The 14,533-nt window shown below is 53.6% G+C and overlaps 1 protein-coding gene across 5 annotated transcripts in view; it reads left to right on the top strand.

Moving 5' to 3' along the window:
- Nucleotides 1-14,533, top strand: part of RGS12 (regulator of G protein signaling 12) — a 119,617-nt gene that overhangs the window by 91,250 nt on the left and 13,834 nt on the right. For all 5 annotated transcript variants that reach the window (XR_011997143.1, XR_011997142.1, XM_072737632.1 and 2 more), the window contains exons 5-11: nucleotides 7,293-7,462; nucleotides 7,935-8,027; nucleotides 8,992-9,135; nucleotides 9,664-9,843; nucleotides 10,108-10,261; nucleotides 11,825-11,901; nucleotides 14,004-14,198. Coding sequence is in view for 3 of the 5 variants with exons in the window: in XM_072737632.1 (XP_072593733.1) it covers nucleotides 7,293-7,462; nucleotides 7,935-8,027; nucleotides 8,992-9,135; nucleotides 9,664-9,843; nucleotides 10,108-10,261; nucleotides 11,825-11,901; nucleotides 14,004-14,198 (1,013 nt within the window). In the remaining 2 variants the exon portion in view is untranslated. The remainder of the gene's footprint in view (nucleotides 1-7,292; nucleotides 7,463-7,934; nucleotides 8,028-8,991; nucleotides 9,136-9,663; nucleotides 9,844-10,107; nucleotides 10,262-11,824; nucleotides 11,902-14,003; nucleotides 14,199-14,533) is intronic.

The raw sequence follows: 14,533 nt of genomic DNA, 5'->3' as shown, positions 1-14,533 counted from the left end.
TGAGCACCTCCTCATATAGATAAATGAACTTGTAAAAATTGGGAAGAAAGGAAAGCTCTTTCTCATGGTGGAATACCGACTAGAAGTGAAGGAGGGGTGGTGGCTGCTTGCTGGATGGGGAACCAGATGCATCTGTCATCCCACAAAGGAGGCAGCAGCCCCCTGGAGGGGAAAGCTGGTGCCCTACCTAGACATTACCAGGACTGCAATAAACCGATGTTATGTGCTTCCTCAGGAGATGTGCCCAGAAGGACATGTCACTTCCTGAGGATTCCCACCAAATTGAGGGGCAGTCTACAAGATAACTGGCCTGGGTGGAAATCTGGGAACACGAAGGCCAGGAGTTTGTAAAGAGACACAACAGCTCTGTGATCCTGTGTTCCATCCTGGGCCATGCTGGGGAGGTAGCTAGGAAGGACATCCTTGATGCCATTGGACTGTGCTGCTTTTCCCAAGTTTGGTAATTGTATGTGGTTGTGGAAGAGAATGTCCTCGTTCTTCGGAAATGCACCCTGAAGTATCTGGGGCCAAGAGAGGTGCCATCTCCAACTAAATGTCCAACAGTTCTGAATGTGTGTGTGTGTGTGTCTGTGTCGAGAAAGAGGATGGGAAAGAGGGGGAGAGATAGGATGATCTAGCAAATAGGGCAGCATGTTGGTAGATGTCTGGTGAATCTGGGTAGAGGATGTATGGGAGTTCCTTTTACTATTCTTGTAAACTTTCTACAAGTTTGAAAGGGTATGAAAATAAAAAGGTGCCCCCCAGATGATAGCACAAAGAGCCTGCAGAAGGGGGCAGCTTGAGTGCAGGTGAAGAGGTTTGCACGCACCTGGGGGTTCAGCAGCCTAGGCATCCCCCCATCTGACTCATTGGCACTGAGGGCTCTGCCTTCCGGAGCCCACTGCACCAGCTGTGGCTCCGGTGATGCTGGCATCTTCACTTGCTCTGGCCTCATGTGCGTGAAAGCCCGGGGCCCAGAGACACGGGGGCCAGACAGGAGCAGAGCCGAGCAGAGCCGTCTCCCACACTCCGCTGCCTCACGGGCGACTGTTGACGGGAAGGCAGGACCAGCTATGCCAGGCTTCCTCTCTCTGCCCTCTTGGAGCAGAGTGGTCACTGGCGCTGGAGAAGCCTGTGGGACAGTGCACCAGCATAATTTGGGGCGGGGCGGGGGGGGGGGGGGAAGCAACATCAGCCCCAGCCTCACCCTGCCCTCTGCAGGTTTTGTAAATAAGGCTTCAGGGGAACCAAACAATGTGGTGCTTTCTGACCCAACTAAATACTTGTTCCTGATAGCCTGAAGTTTTTGGTGAACTCTTTGTTCTCACTTTTAAAAGACAGGCCTTTGTGTTTATGGGGTTTAGAAAAACTATTAAGATCCGTCGGAAAATACATGTTTAAAAGCCTCAGAATTATCATGAAAAGCTATTTCCTGTTTCCTTCCCCACCGCTGGTCTCAGAAAGTGCACCGCCAGGCGAGCAGCCGGTGGGAAGCCTCTGCTGAGGGTTTCCCCTCGGGCACTCAGGCCTCCCGTGAGCCAGCAGCTCCAGCAGCCCAGCTCTGCCTGCCTAAATAATTCAAGTTCCCCGAGCCTCAGCGGGCTAAAGGTCTTGCTGTGAATTATGCATGCGGCTCCTATGATGCTTTGTGTTGAGTACACTATTGGTTTCCTCTGCAGGAGCCTGAAGGGGGAGAATTGCCTTTGTCGCCGGCTGTGGCTGCGGACTGGGGTCGCTGGGGAGTGTGCTAACCGGCCTCCTTGGGGAGCGTGAGCTGGGAACAATGTCTCTGTGTGTGGCCCGAGCCTTTGCCCGGAGCCCTGGGGGCTGTGCCGGCTGACCCTGGTATGGATTCAGAGGGGTGGTTTTCGGTGAATGGTTGGAAGTATTTGGTTAAGTGGCATCACAGTGGCTCTTATCAGCTCTACCCAGGTAAAGTCCCTTGTGGTCTGTGCGCCTTGTCATGCTTGTCGGGGTCTGGCTGACTTGAGCAGGCGGCAGGTATGTTTGTGGAGGGCGCTCAGTCCCAGCGGGGCCAGGAAGCCCAGGACTTTGACCTTGAGGTGTGATTTACATACTGAAAGTGTGTGAGATTATGGTTCGACGGGATGTCCTGGTGAGATAATGGGCTAAAACTTTGTATTGCAGAATTAGCTCTAAAACTGTCCTCTTAAGGTGTATTGACATTATTTATAACACGCAACCTGCATGTTTATGCAGCCAGTATAAAGGTGGTGGCTTTTCTAGTCTTCAGCAAGTCTGAAACTGACTTTGAAGTTTTTCTCGCCAGGAAAGCATTTCTTTGACTCAAAATGGTCAATTGAAAGAGAAAACAAAAAACAAAAGCAGTCAAGACGCAGGGAACATTCTCTAGCATGATGCTGACACGGGGCGTGTGCGCAGCCTCCGCAGATCTGTTCCCTCCTTTGTCAGAGTGGGAGAGCGGCTCCGGCGGGGAGCTGGGTGCACAGGCCCTCCCGGTCTCCTGACTGGCCCTGGAGCTGAGGTCGGAGCCCTGGCGCTCAAGATCAGTCCTTTGGCAAATGTGCTGTTTTCCATGTTGGAGAAGAATTCCAGAGTGAGTTGGAAGGTGGAGTTAGGAAATTCAGACTCGGATGGTGGGTATCGAGGGCGAGGATGTGTGGAAGGCGCCGGGATTTGAAACCCACCGGAGCAGCACGCGCGCTGCGTGCGCACCACGTGCCTTTGCAATGCCCCTCGGGAGCGAGCCTTCATCCAGAGTTGCTAGGAGACCTTATGGCTTGACGTGCTTCATGCAGCCAGCAATTGTCTCTGATTTCCCCACTTTGAAGAATGTGCGTGTTCCCCGAGATCCGGCTGTCAGGAGGGAAATGGCCGAGTCCACGGCCTCAGACAGCGTGTGGCCTGCCCCCGCGGGGTCCGGGAGCGGCTCCTTCGGGGTCCTCGTGTCCCGTGTTCCCTCCCTGAGCTCCGCTGGCCCAGCGGCCATCCGCATGGTTTCAATGAGAAACAAAACAGAAGGGAACAAAAGGAGACCGTGGGAAGGAGCCTCAGCCTTTCATCCCGCAGTGTGGGGAGCCTGGGGGCAAGATGACTGTCCCCAACTCTGGGGGGGCCCGTGAGGCCCTGAGCGCCGGCACCCGGGGCCTGCGTGCCTTCAGGGAGAGTGGGTTTGCAGCCACGGGGACCTTGCCCTTCATCTGCCCTGGTGTGTGCTCAGGCCACTGTGCATCTCGGCCTGCCTCCTGCTGGGCAGACCACCCCGGCCTCCCCGAGGTGTGCCGGGGTCATGGCGCAGCTGCGTGGTAGGGCACAATGCATGGAATGGGAGATGCTTCAGCAGTTTTCTTCATTTTTTAAAAAGACTTCATTTATTTATTCATGATAAACAGGCAGAGACATAGGCAAAAGGAGAAGCGGGCTCCCCGCAGGGAGGCCAATGCAGGACTCGATCCCAGGACCCCAGGATCATGACTTGAGCCAAAGACAGATGCTCGACCACTGAACCCTCAGGTGCCCCTAGCAGTTTCCTTCCTTAATTTTAGTTTCTTTCTCCACTGGACTTTTAAAGGGCCAGTGGTTGATGTGTCAGTCTTTTTTTAAAAAAAAAATTAATATTTGCCAGGTCTCAAAAAAAATGATTTTAGTCAACATATGGGTCACCTTTCACTTCCAAGTTCTCAACAGTGTCTTCCCTCACCCACTTACATGCTTAGGCTGCGGCCCACAGCATCTGCTCGGCCTGGGGCAGGGTGCCAGGTGCCCTTCCTCGCTGCTGTCCTGTGTGTCCTGGGAGGGCAGGTGCTCAGAATCACTCTGTGGGCTGCGTTGTTGGAATCCAAACACCTTTTATTTGAGAAACAAAAGCACCACCACCCTTGATGGGGTTCAGCTGCTCTGTCTGCAGTTTGTGGCCAGTCTTCCTGTTTGCTCCCTTGCCCTCATAGCCCCTTCCACCTGCACCCTCCCTTGGGCAGAGCTCAGGGCCGCCCTGCACACACCAGGGCCCATGGACCTGTGAAGGAGAGGTGTCTTCTCTACCTTCCCTTGTTCTTCACTGCCCCCAGGACACAGTCTATGCTCCTTGGCCCTCCATTTCCCCCTAAACCCAGACATACCAGCCGTGAACTCTGCTGCCCCAGAGTCTTTGCATATCTGGCCTCTCACCTAAGGCTTTTTCAGTTCCTTTGAGTCCCATTACCTTCTGATCACCCTCAGCTCTCAGTTTAGCCTTTATTGCCTCAAGGAAAACAAGCCCGAGGAAGAATGTTTTGGTGTTCATACTTAACAGGGTATTTTAAAAGTTATTTTGTCATCACCTCCTTTATCAACCATAAAATAGAGCAGGAAAGTACCTCAGACCCTGCTGATTGTGATGTTACCCCCTTAGGTATGTATAAAGTGGCTCGTTCTTCAAATTCACCTTTAGCTCATTGTAGGTGAAACTGAACCCATGGTTAGGAGCCATCTTAAGCTCACTTAGTGACCAGCCACACTGTTCTCCAGTTTTCTTTGGTTTCTGGATCATTTTCATTTTGATATGCAGGCAGTCTCAAATATAAAAAGAATTAGTCCTTCATCTGTGTAATGGATTGTATTTCTCCACATTTTGCCTTTTGACCTAGCTTTTGGTGTTTTTTAACTTTCATCTTTATTTTTCAAGGTACAGTTGACATGTTACATGGGCTGCAGGTACACAGCACAATGAGTTGGTGTTTGTATACGTTGTGAAAACCATCACCACATGCAGTTCCATGAGTTTTTTCTTATGATGGGAATTTTTAAGATCTATTCTCTTCGGCACCGTCACGTATGCAGTACAGTGTTGTAAGCTGGCTCCCCTCATGCCAGGACTTGTTTCTCTTGTAACTGGAAGCCTGTACCTTTGACCCCCCCCTTCCCCCCCCACCACTTTGCTGGCTCTTCTCGTGTGTGCGCCTGCGCGCGCACACACACACAGTTTGGTGTCGGCTGTTTATCTGTCTTGTCTCTCAGGGCTCTGAGCTTGCATCTTCTCTTCCAGAGTTTCTCTGATTTGATTTTCTTACATTTAAACCTTTGGTCCAGGTGAGATTGATTTCAGCCAGAAGGGACCCAACTTGATCATTTCTCTGGTGGTTTTCCAGCTGGCCTTGCATAGTTGTCACCTTTTGTCCTGGGGACGAGGCTGCTGTGAGCCCTTGTGCTGTGGCGCCAGGTGGGGCCGGCCCCACCTCCTGGCTCTGGTTTGCTTTGTTTTCCCAGCATTTCACGTTTAGTTTTCCACGTGAACTTTTACATTTCAGCTCGTCTGGTTCTAATAAAACATCTATTGGGAAATCTGTTGGGATTACATGTTAATTCAGGGAGAATTAACATCTGTGGGGTTTTACCCCTCATTGCTGCGGTTACTGGACACAAATCAGAGAGAGCGGGTCTGTGTGTGAGCCTGCATCGTGTGAGCGTGAAATGACAGCTTTTGCCCGGGGAGCTCTCCACGTGGGGATTGCTTGGCAAGGCGATTCCAGGTGGTCCAGCTGCGTGATGGCAGAGTTGCTAAGTTCTCGGGGGGCCTTGCTCGGACCCCTCGCTGCTGGCTGTGCTGTGCTAAGTGTTTAGCAGCGGTGCGTCTGTACCGTGCGGCAACTTGGTGTCTTGAGCCAGGGCCTGTCCTGCATTCCTCCGTGAGTAGTAGTGGCAGATTCCACCACCAGAGTTTCTCAAAAATAACATGTACCGTGTGGTGGAGTCTAATGAGCCACAGAGAATTAAAATTATTCTTCTCTCATCTTGTTTAATCTTCTGGATCTTAAATTTTTTTCTATAGCAGCTTAAGTTATTAGATTACTCTTTGACTTTCTATTTTTCTTTTCTTTTCCAATCTAAATGCTTTTTGAGCTTTGAATGACTCCTGTCCAAGTGGCCTCTAGTTACAGCGTGGGTCCAATTTGACCCAATTCCTGGCTCTGCTTTCTTGGTCCTCTGTTCCCTGTTTTCAAGGGGCTGTACCGTGGCCTCCTCGAGGCCCTCTGGGCTCCTGCTTGTAGGCGTGGTAGCCTCAGGCCTGGCCTCTGCCCACTGTGCTCTCAGCACTGCAGGCATCAGCCTAAAGGGTACTGGTCCCCACTTCCCCTGCCTCCCTGGTCCCCTGGTCCCTACTTCCCCTGGTCTGCCTCCCTGGTCCCCACTTCCCCCACTGTTGGCCCCATGTCACTAAGAAGGTGCATTTACAGTGGTTGGCCTAGAGCTACAACCAATTCCTCCCTTGGGCTCCTTCCCACCACCAGCCCCGTTGAAAGAACACAGGATGGAGCATATGGACCCTATTTCATTAGTCAGCTTTGTTCCTCCAAGCCTTGCACCCATGCAGGTTAGGGATGCTCCTGTCCCGTGTCCTCTGGTCAGCAAGCTGTGGCTCGGCCTTTAATCTCCTTGGTGTTAGGACCTGGGGAGGAAACGGCTCCGTGTAGGACATTGGGACGTGCTGTTTGTAAAGAATGGGATGCATCCATGGCAGATTATGTGTCTGGTCCAGCTTCTGGACCACCTGTGTCTTTCCTTGGGTCTCACCGACCAGGCCTGCCCTCGGGGGTACTGAGAGGCCCAGCATGCTCCTCACACGAGGTGGGAGACAGTGACATGGGGCTCCCTCAGTCCCTCCCCTTCCCTTTGTGAAGGAGCGGATTATTCGGGAACTTGCCTAAGAGATCAGTGAACTCAAACTATTTGGGATTATTTCATAGCCTCTGGGGAGCCAGCCTCCTGTGGCACATGTGGTCTTTTCCATGCTGGGGTGGCCTCCAGTCAGTTGTCACAACAACACGTGTGGTTAAATAGGACGTTTGAGTGTTCTGCCCATGCAGAACAGGGCACACGTGTGAGTGTGCTTTCACACGGCAGACGTTCCCTCCAGACACAGAGCTGCGTCCTAGGTCCCAGACACCCCGTCTGTGCCCACTTCCCTCTGCTCCCCCCATGGTGACCCGGCACCTCCCGAGCCTTGCAGGTGGAATCACTGGGAGCCCTGTTGTGTCTGCGGCGCTTGCTCAGCCATTGACGCGTGCATGGTTGCAGTTGTTACTGTCCCTGCTCCATGGATGTGCACGCGGCTGCGTGAGGACTGGCGTGAGTCCTGTTCCACGCTCCATTCCCTGCCCCCAGAATAACGCCGGGTGTGCTGTCTGCACTTGGTGCAGATCATTGATTGAATGTGTGTATTAGAGAAAGTGCCTTGGGGACAGTCCCCTGTTGCCTCTCAGAAGGCTGGGCCGGGCCCTGTGGGGCAGGCTTGGGGGATACACGTGCAGGTGAGGTGTATGCTGGTCCCACAGAGCTGACCGGCACTGACCTGAAGGACTGCGTGAGCAACCACAGCCTGAGCAGCAATGCCAGCCTCCCCAGCGTGCAGAGCTGCAGGCGCCTGCGTGAGAGGAGGGCCGCCAGCTGGGCCGTGTCATTCGAGCGCCTTCTGCAGGACCCTCTCGGTGTTCGATACTTCTCTGTGAGTAGGGGGGCTGTGGCAGGGCCCAGGGGCTCCAGGCCCCAAGGACAGAGGCTGCCCTACCACAGGGTTCTCCTCCTGCCCACATGCTCGGCACACTCAAGACCAAGAGGTTGAGGGGGGGCCTCTGCCCAGCCTGGCCTGGGCTCAGGGTCGAGGATCTCCCTGCAGTGAGGGCCGCGGAAGTTTCTTGTAAATGCTTGGAGGTCAGCTGCATGTGGCAAGGCTGGCCCCGGGGGAAAGGGTGCTCTGCCCTGAGGAAACAGCTGTGAGCGCCCTGGTGGTCCTTAAGTGCCTGCAGCTTGTCTGTCATTTAGGGCCTTGGGTAAGTTAGGGAAGGGGGTTTAGAAGCCCCTGGTGTCTGTGAAAGGTGAGCACAGGAAGGCGTGGGAATGAAGTAGCAGCTTGGGAGGAAGGCAGGTGCCGTGGGGACTACCTGTGTGTGAGGGCTTATCAATGGTGTTTTTCCTAGGATTTCCTAAGGAAGGAATTCAGTGAAGAAAACATTTTATTCTGGCAGGCCTGTGAATATTTTAATCATGTTCCTGCACACGATAAAAAAGAGGTAAGTTTGTTCATGCCTGGAGAATGAGATGGTCTCACTGTGGGCTGGTGTCTTTCTTTTTTTCTTTTTAAAGATTTTATTTATTTATTCATGAGAGACACACACAGAGAGAGAGAGAGAGAGAGAGGGGCAGAGATACAGGCAGAGGGAGAAGCAGGCTCCATGCAGGGAGCCCGACGTGGGACTCGATCCGGAGTCTCCAGGATCAAGCCCTGGACTAAAGGCAGCACTAAACTGCTAAGCCACCCGGGCTGCCCTGTGGGCTGGTGTCTAGTGCAGTTGAGGTCGATGTAAAAATGTTCTCATGTGGTTTTGAAACACTTCTTTTTCAGAGTAAGTTTCTTAACATATGCAATACTTAGTTTTGTGTGAACATGGCACGTGTAAGTCCCCTTGCTGTAGACTGTCACCAGCAGATGTGCTGCTTCTCAGTGTGTTGGAAGGGGAGCTTAAATGCCCAGAGGGGCACCCTGAGAACATCCATTTGTACAGCTTCCCTGCATGTGCCACACATGCCATCAGATTAGCCCTTGCTGGTGCCAGTCCTTTCCATGGTGTAGTCACTTGAGGCCACCCATGGCTCTCCTTCCTGCCACAGAACAGGCCTCTTATCTGCTTGTACCCTTGGTGCTACATGGACCGAGGTCTCCCATCACCCCGAGTGTGCGCAGAAAACTCCAGACATGGGATGGTGTGCCTCGGTGTCCCATGGCTGCAGCACCTGAACAGTTACATAGCCCACTGAAAAAATTCAGGGAGGAGCCTATTCGGTGAAAAGTTTCATACTGGCTTGGACTTTTACTTATTTATTCAAGCAAGAAATATTTATTGGGTCTCAAGAAAACGCATCTCTAGTGCCTGGACCTGTGTCCAGCATTTACGATTTGGGAGTGACACCAGCAGCACACATGCACGACAGGGGAGCCTGTGTCCCACATGTCCCACTCACGCATGTGTCCTTCAGCTTTCCTATAGGGCCCGCGAGATCTTTAGCAAGTTCCTGTGCAGCAAAGCCACCACCCCCGTCAACATTGACAGCCAGGCCCAGCTGGCAGATGACATTCTCAGTGCTCCTCACCCCGACATGTTCAAGGAGCAGCAGCTGCAGGTGATATGCCTCAGTTTCCCACAGGGACTCCTCACCAGGGCTCTCTCCTTGTTGCCCGATGGAGAAGGGAGGTGCCTATGGGTGTGGGTGTAGCTGGAGGGCTCTCTGGGAGCAGGCTTCATTCTGGCAGTGAGGTGACACTCCCTAAGCCCCGCAGGCCCGCCTTTGGCTCCCTCTCTGTGGTCACTCCTGCCTAGGCTGTGTGTGATGTCACGAATGCATGGCTGTGATGTGCACATAGGTATGGAGTTTTTTCAGTCCTAGGACATTACTGTGATTAAAAGGGCACATGGGGCCTACTGCTTTTTAGAGCATATATCCTGCTGGCCCTATCAGAGATGACTTCTGTTGCTAAATCATATGAATAATGTGGGGGGAAAAAATGGAGGAAAGTATTTTCAAGGCGGTTCTCCCTTCCTTCAAGTCTCCAGTCACTGTGGGTTTCATTCTTTTTTAACAAAAGCTTCTCCAGGATTGCATGTTAGCTTGTCGCTTCAGAAGTTAACCCCTGTCGCATGTGCTCTGTAGATCTTCAACCTGATGAAGTTTGATAGCTACACTCGCTTTCTCAAGTCCCAGCTGTACCAGGAGTGCATCCTGGCCGAAGTGGAAGGTCGCTCCCTCCCTGATGCACAGCAGGTACCCAGCAGCCCGGCCTCCAAGCACAGCGTCAGCTCAGAGCACTCCAGCGTGTCCACGCCAAAAAAGGTACCTGAGATCCAGCCACGTCCTCTCAGCAGAGGGGAGCTGCTGTGTGGAGCAGATGCCGCTAGGACACAGCCCTCCTGGGATGCAGCCCTCCTGGGATGCACCCTCTGCCCTCAGCTGGGGGGCAGACGGTGGCAGAGCTGCCCTGTGGCTGCTGGAGGGTCTGTGCCATCCCACAGACAGCTTTACAGCTCTTCTCAGCTTCCTTTCATGCTTCATGTAACGTTGAAATAATGTTCTGTTAATGTCTCCATTGGACGGCAGCTGAGTGGAAAATCGAAATCAGGAAGATCCCTGAACGAAGAGCTGGGGGATGAGGATAGTGAGAAGAAGCGGAAAGGAGCCTTCTTCTCTTGGTCAAGGACCAGGAGCACTGGGCGGTCCCAGAAGAAGAAGGAGCATGGTGACCACACAAACGGTTCGTGGATGGAGTGGCTCAGGCACAGGCGGGGTGGCGGGGCCAGGCTCAGAGGCTGGGCTGGGAGAGCACGTCTGGGGTGTGCAGAGTGCAGCGCTGTGTCTGGGGTGTGGTCCCTCGAGGGTGGGCCCACCAGCTTCAGTGCTTTTGAAAAAGAGGGTAAGGGTGTGTTCCAGCCCACTTGCCCTGGGCCAGGGGACCCTGCAAGGGTGGTTTCATGTCCGGTCCTCTCCAGGCCTCTTGGTAGGAAGCTGGGAGGGGAATTAAAATATAAGTGTGCTGCCACCTGTGCACCTAGACAGCCTCTCAGTTTCCTTCCTAGGCACTTTCCTAGGTGTGCATAGGGCTAAATGGGCCTGTGTTACTTTTTTTTTTATTTTTTATTTTTTATTTTTTTATTTTTTTTTAATTTATTTATGATAGTCACAGAGAGAGAGAGAGAGAGAGAGAGAGAGAGAGAGGCAGAGACACAGGCAGAGGGAGAAGCAGGCTCCATGCACCGGTGCCCGATGTGGAATTCGATCCTGGGTCTCCAGGATCACGCCCTGGGCCAAAGGCAGGCGCCAAACCGCTGTGCCACCCAGGGATCCCCCTTTGTCACTTTTTATTGTAAATGTTAAAGGTCACCTGTTCTAGATATTTTCTCCCTTGGTTTCTTCCTTGTGCAAAGCTCAGAACATAGTGTGAGAGGGACAGGCTCGTCCTGGGGAGTGGGTGAGAGGGAATGAAAGCACCTTCTGGGTAAGGCAGAGAAGGATAGCAGTGACACCATGCACAAAAGAGCATAATGTGAAAAGGCTTTGGAAGGATTTTCTTCTCAAGGGATTCTCAAGAAAGGAATTATTTTCCAGGAAATAACCCTCAGGCTCTAGGCCTGGGTCCCCAAGTTTGAATGGGGCATTTATGGAGAGAGCACAGGTAGGGAGCACCTCAGGGAGAGAGGTGGTAACAGCTCCCAGGATGGGGCCTGTGCTGTGCCAAGCCGTCTGTAGAGCATACATTTTATCTCCTCCTAGAGCAGTGGGTGCACTGTCTTCCTGTGCCTTTACAGATGGCAGTGCTCCTGGGTCGTGCCATGGGTGGTTAACAAACAAGTGTTCTTTCAAAAGGAGAGGCAGACAGATTTGCAGAATTCAGTCAATGAGAGAGCACCATGGGGTTCAGGGACCCCTGAGTACTGGGGAGACAGGAACGGTTGCCTTGAATAGCCTGTCTACCAGAGCAGGACCCCAGGAGCTGGGGCTCCCTGTCCCTGGCAGATCATTAGAGAAACATCTGGAATGGGCTTTAAATCCTGATTCCAGGGCATTCCCCAGGAATTCTGACCTGGTCAACTGGGAATCTGCTTTGGAAGGTGGGCCAGTGGTTCAGAAGGTTGGGGGGAACCGGGGCTGCTGTCTCCTCACACCCTGGCCTGCAGTTGCCAGCCATGGCTCAGCACCCTTTGCTCAGCCTGAAGGGTGGGGTTGGGAGATGTGATAGTAAGTGAGGTTTCGGTAGAAAGTGTGGAAAAGTGGAGACGGTGCTGTTTGGTTTTCTGAGTCACTGTGTTTCCCCATCAAGAGCCCCTGCATGCCAATGGAGGCCTGGGCCGCCGCGAGTCGCAGGGCTCCGTGTCCTCTGCGGGGAGTCTGGACCTGGTAAGTCACCGCCTCCGCCTCCCCAAAGGCCACAGCAGACTGATGAAACCCCCCTCAGTGTTGAGTCACGCAGAGCCCACACTTACAAAGCCCAATGAAAGTGTGTGTTGGACGTGGGGAGCAGGGCTCTGGCCGGGGCGCCTGCCAGCCCAGCACTCTTGGCCGCATAGGGACCCATTTGGCAGATGGGGGAGGGCTGCTCCTTGAGTGCTGAAGATATTTCTGAATTTACTGTGGATGTCTTATTGCTCTCATTCAGTTGCCATGTTTTGAACTCCTGCTAAGAGCAAACAGAAGGCTCTGAAGCCAGGTGCTTTGTGTTTGTGTCACAGTTGGAATAGCCCATTAAGGCAAACCTTCCTGTGTTTGTGTTTCTGCTGGCAGGGGCCCGTCCGAAGCAGGGGCTCCACCTCCCCTCGCGTCCTGCCCACAAGGCCCCAATCTCTATTTGGGGGTGGGAGGGGGCAGCGCTGGGGGGCCTGCGGGCTGTCAGCTGTCAGTCTGATAGGGTTTGGAAACCCTCCTTGAACAGCAACATCCTAGTCACTTGTCATTGTCCAGTGACAATGTAGCATATTATCCCTTTTTCAGTTATGCTGTGTAGCAGTTAAAAGCTGGAGGGCTTTAACTATGTGTCAGTTCGCTGTTGCTGCTGGCCCAACCACCCCAAAACTCTGGCTTAAAACAAAGACCCTTTATTCCTGCATCCTTGTTGTCCATGGGAAGGGAATAGTTGGGGCCATCTTATAATCAGCCTACCACCTACAAACTGTGTTTTCCGGAATGCTATTGGGGTGGTAGAGAATTCTAGACCGTCAGGAGGAGATGGTGACAGGGAAGCACCATCCAGGGCAAGCTGCACATGAAGACATGTGGGGCCCCATCTGCAGCCAGTGGCTGCTGTTGTAAATCAGAGACCACAGGAGATGTCCTGGAGAGACCCTGAGGGGTGCTGCACACATGGAGCCCTGGCTGGCCCCTTGGTTGGTGCCCTACCTGCCCAGGAGCCCCCATGTCTGGGCTGGGGTCGTGGTGCTGGGACAAAGCGCTAAATAGCAGTTTCCTATGCTCTGCTGTAGTCCGTGAATAATGTGGACGATCTGATGACAGGTGCTCCGGAGCCACTGCCTACCTGTCTCCCTGTCCACCTTCCCCCGTCCTGCAGGTGCATCTCACTGCTGAGTACTTGGCAGCCAAGAGGCCTTGGGACGGGGGCAGGTGAACTTGGGCCGTGTCCTCACCCAGACAGAGTTGTTGCGCATCCTCTGGGCAGAAAGGGCACCTGAGGCCTCAGCCTGTCCCTGGTGCTGTCAGGGTGGACCCTCTGCCAGCAGCTAAGGAGGATCGCTGCCCTGCGCTCCCTACACTCGCCATCCTGAGCACTGAGTAAAGTTCAGAATGGTCGAAAACAACAAAACCCCACCCCTCACAGCTTTCTCTTGACCCAATGGCTGCTGCCCCGCCAGGGGTCTTTACCCCTCAGGTGATGTTCCTGCCTCCTGGCCTTTGAGCTCCCTGCTCCCTCTCCCAGCCTGTGTCCCTCAGGCTGACTTGCTGTCCACAATCCAGGTGTCTCAGAGAGACCTCTAGTCCTGGAAGTTCTGGTGGGAAGAGCCAGGAAGATGAGGACAAGCAGTGGAAGGGCCTCCCAGACTGGGTTGGGCCTCAGGCCCTCTAAGGGCGAGCCAGCCTGCCTGGTGGGCCCCCAGTGCTGCAGGGGAGAGGCAGGGTTCCACAGAATGACTCCCTCTGCTTCCAGCTCAGGAAGGCTAAGACAAGACCCCTGAAAACAACATGGGAAGGGCCCCTCCTATTCTTACGGAAAAGCTCACGAAATACGACCCTGGTAAATGGTTTGATGAGAGAGTAGAGGAAAAGACCAGAGATACAGAGAGACCTGCTCTCTTCTCTCCTGTGTTTCTGTAGAAGCCCCAGCAACTTTGTTGGCTTTTTGTACACAGCAGCCTTTCTGCATTTACAGAGCTGCATGTAGGACAGGGAGACACACTGTATGATCTCCCTGAGCACATGCAGGCTAGTGAGAACCCTTCTTAGGGCAGCCCTGCACACCTGCCCATAACACTGGTCTCCCGGCTTCCCAGTCGGATGCCTGTAGGACCTTGATGCCAGAGCGGGACAAGGCCGCCAAGCACTGCTGCATCCAGCTCCCCGATGGGACGTCCTGCATGGTGGTCGTCAAGGCAGGCTTATCCATCAAGGAGGTCCTGGCTGGGCTCTGCGAGCGACATGGCATCAACGGGGCTGCTGTAGACCTCTTCCTGGTGGGCGGGGACAAGGTACGGGGCTGCCCTTCCCATGGGGGATCCTGCACCTGGGCTGGGGTGGTGGGATGGCGGGTCTGTTTGTCTTGTGAACTAAACCTGCCCAGTCACCTGAGTCTGTTGCCTGGAGCAGGCCCTCAGGCTGACTGTGCTCTGCCACTGGAGGCCGACCCTGAGAGCCCAAGAGCCCGTGCAAGGGGCTCTCAGTACGCTAATGTTAGCTTGTCTGCAGCGCGGCCTCCTCTGGGTGGCTGTTTCTGAAGCTGCTCCTTTGCTTGGTGGAGCTGTGCATCCCACAGCGGTTGGGGAGCACTTCAGGGATCTCATCTGCCTTCTGATGTCAGTCTCTA

This window comes from Vulpes vulpes, chromosome 14, assembly GCF_048418805.1.
Source record: "Vulpes vulpes isolate BD-2025 chromosome 14, VulVul3, whole genome shotgun sequence".
NCBI lineage: Eukaryota > Metazoa > Chordata > Mammalia > Carnivora > Canidae > Vulpes > Vulpes vulpes.
The sequence above is the reverse complement of the archived record's forward strand: the minus strand, read 5'-3'. Positions and strand labels throughout refer to the sequence as shown.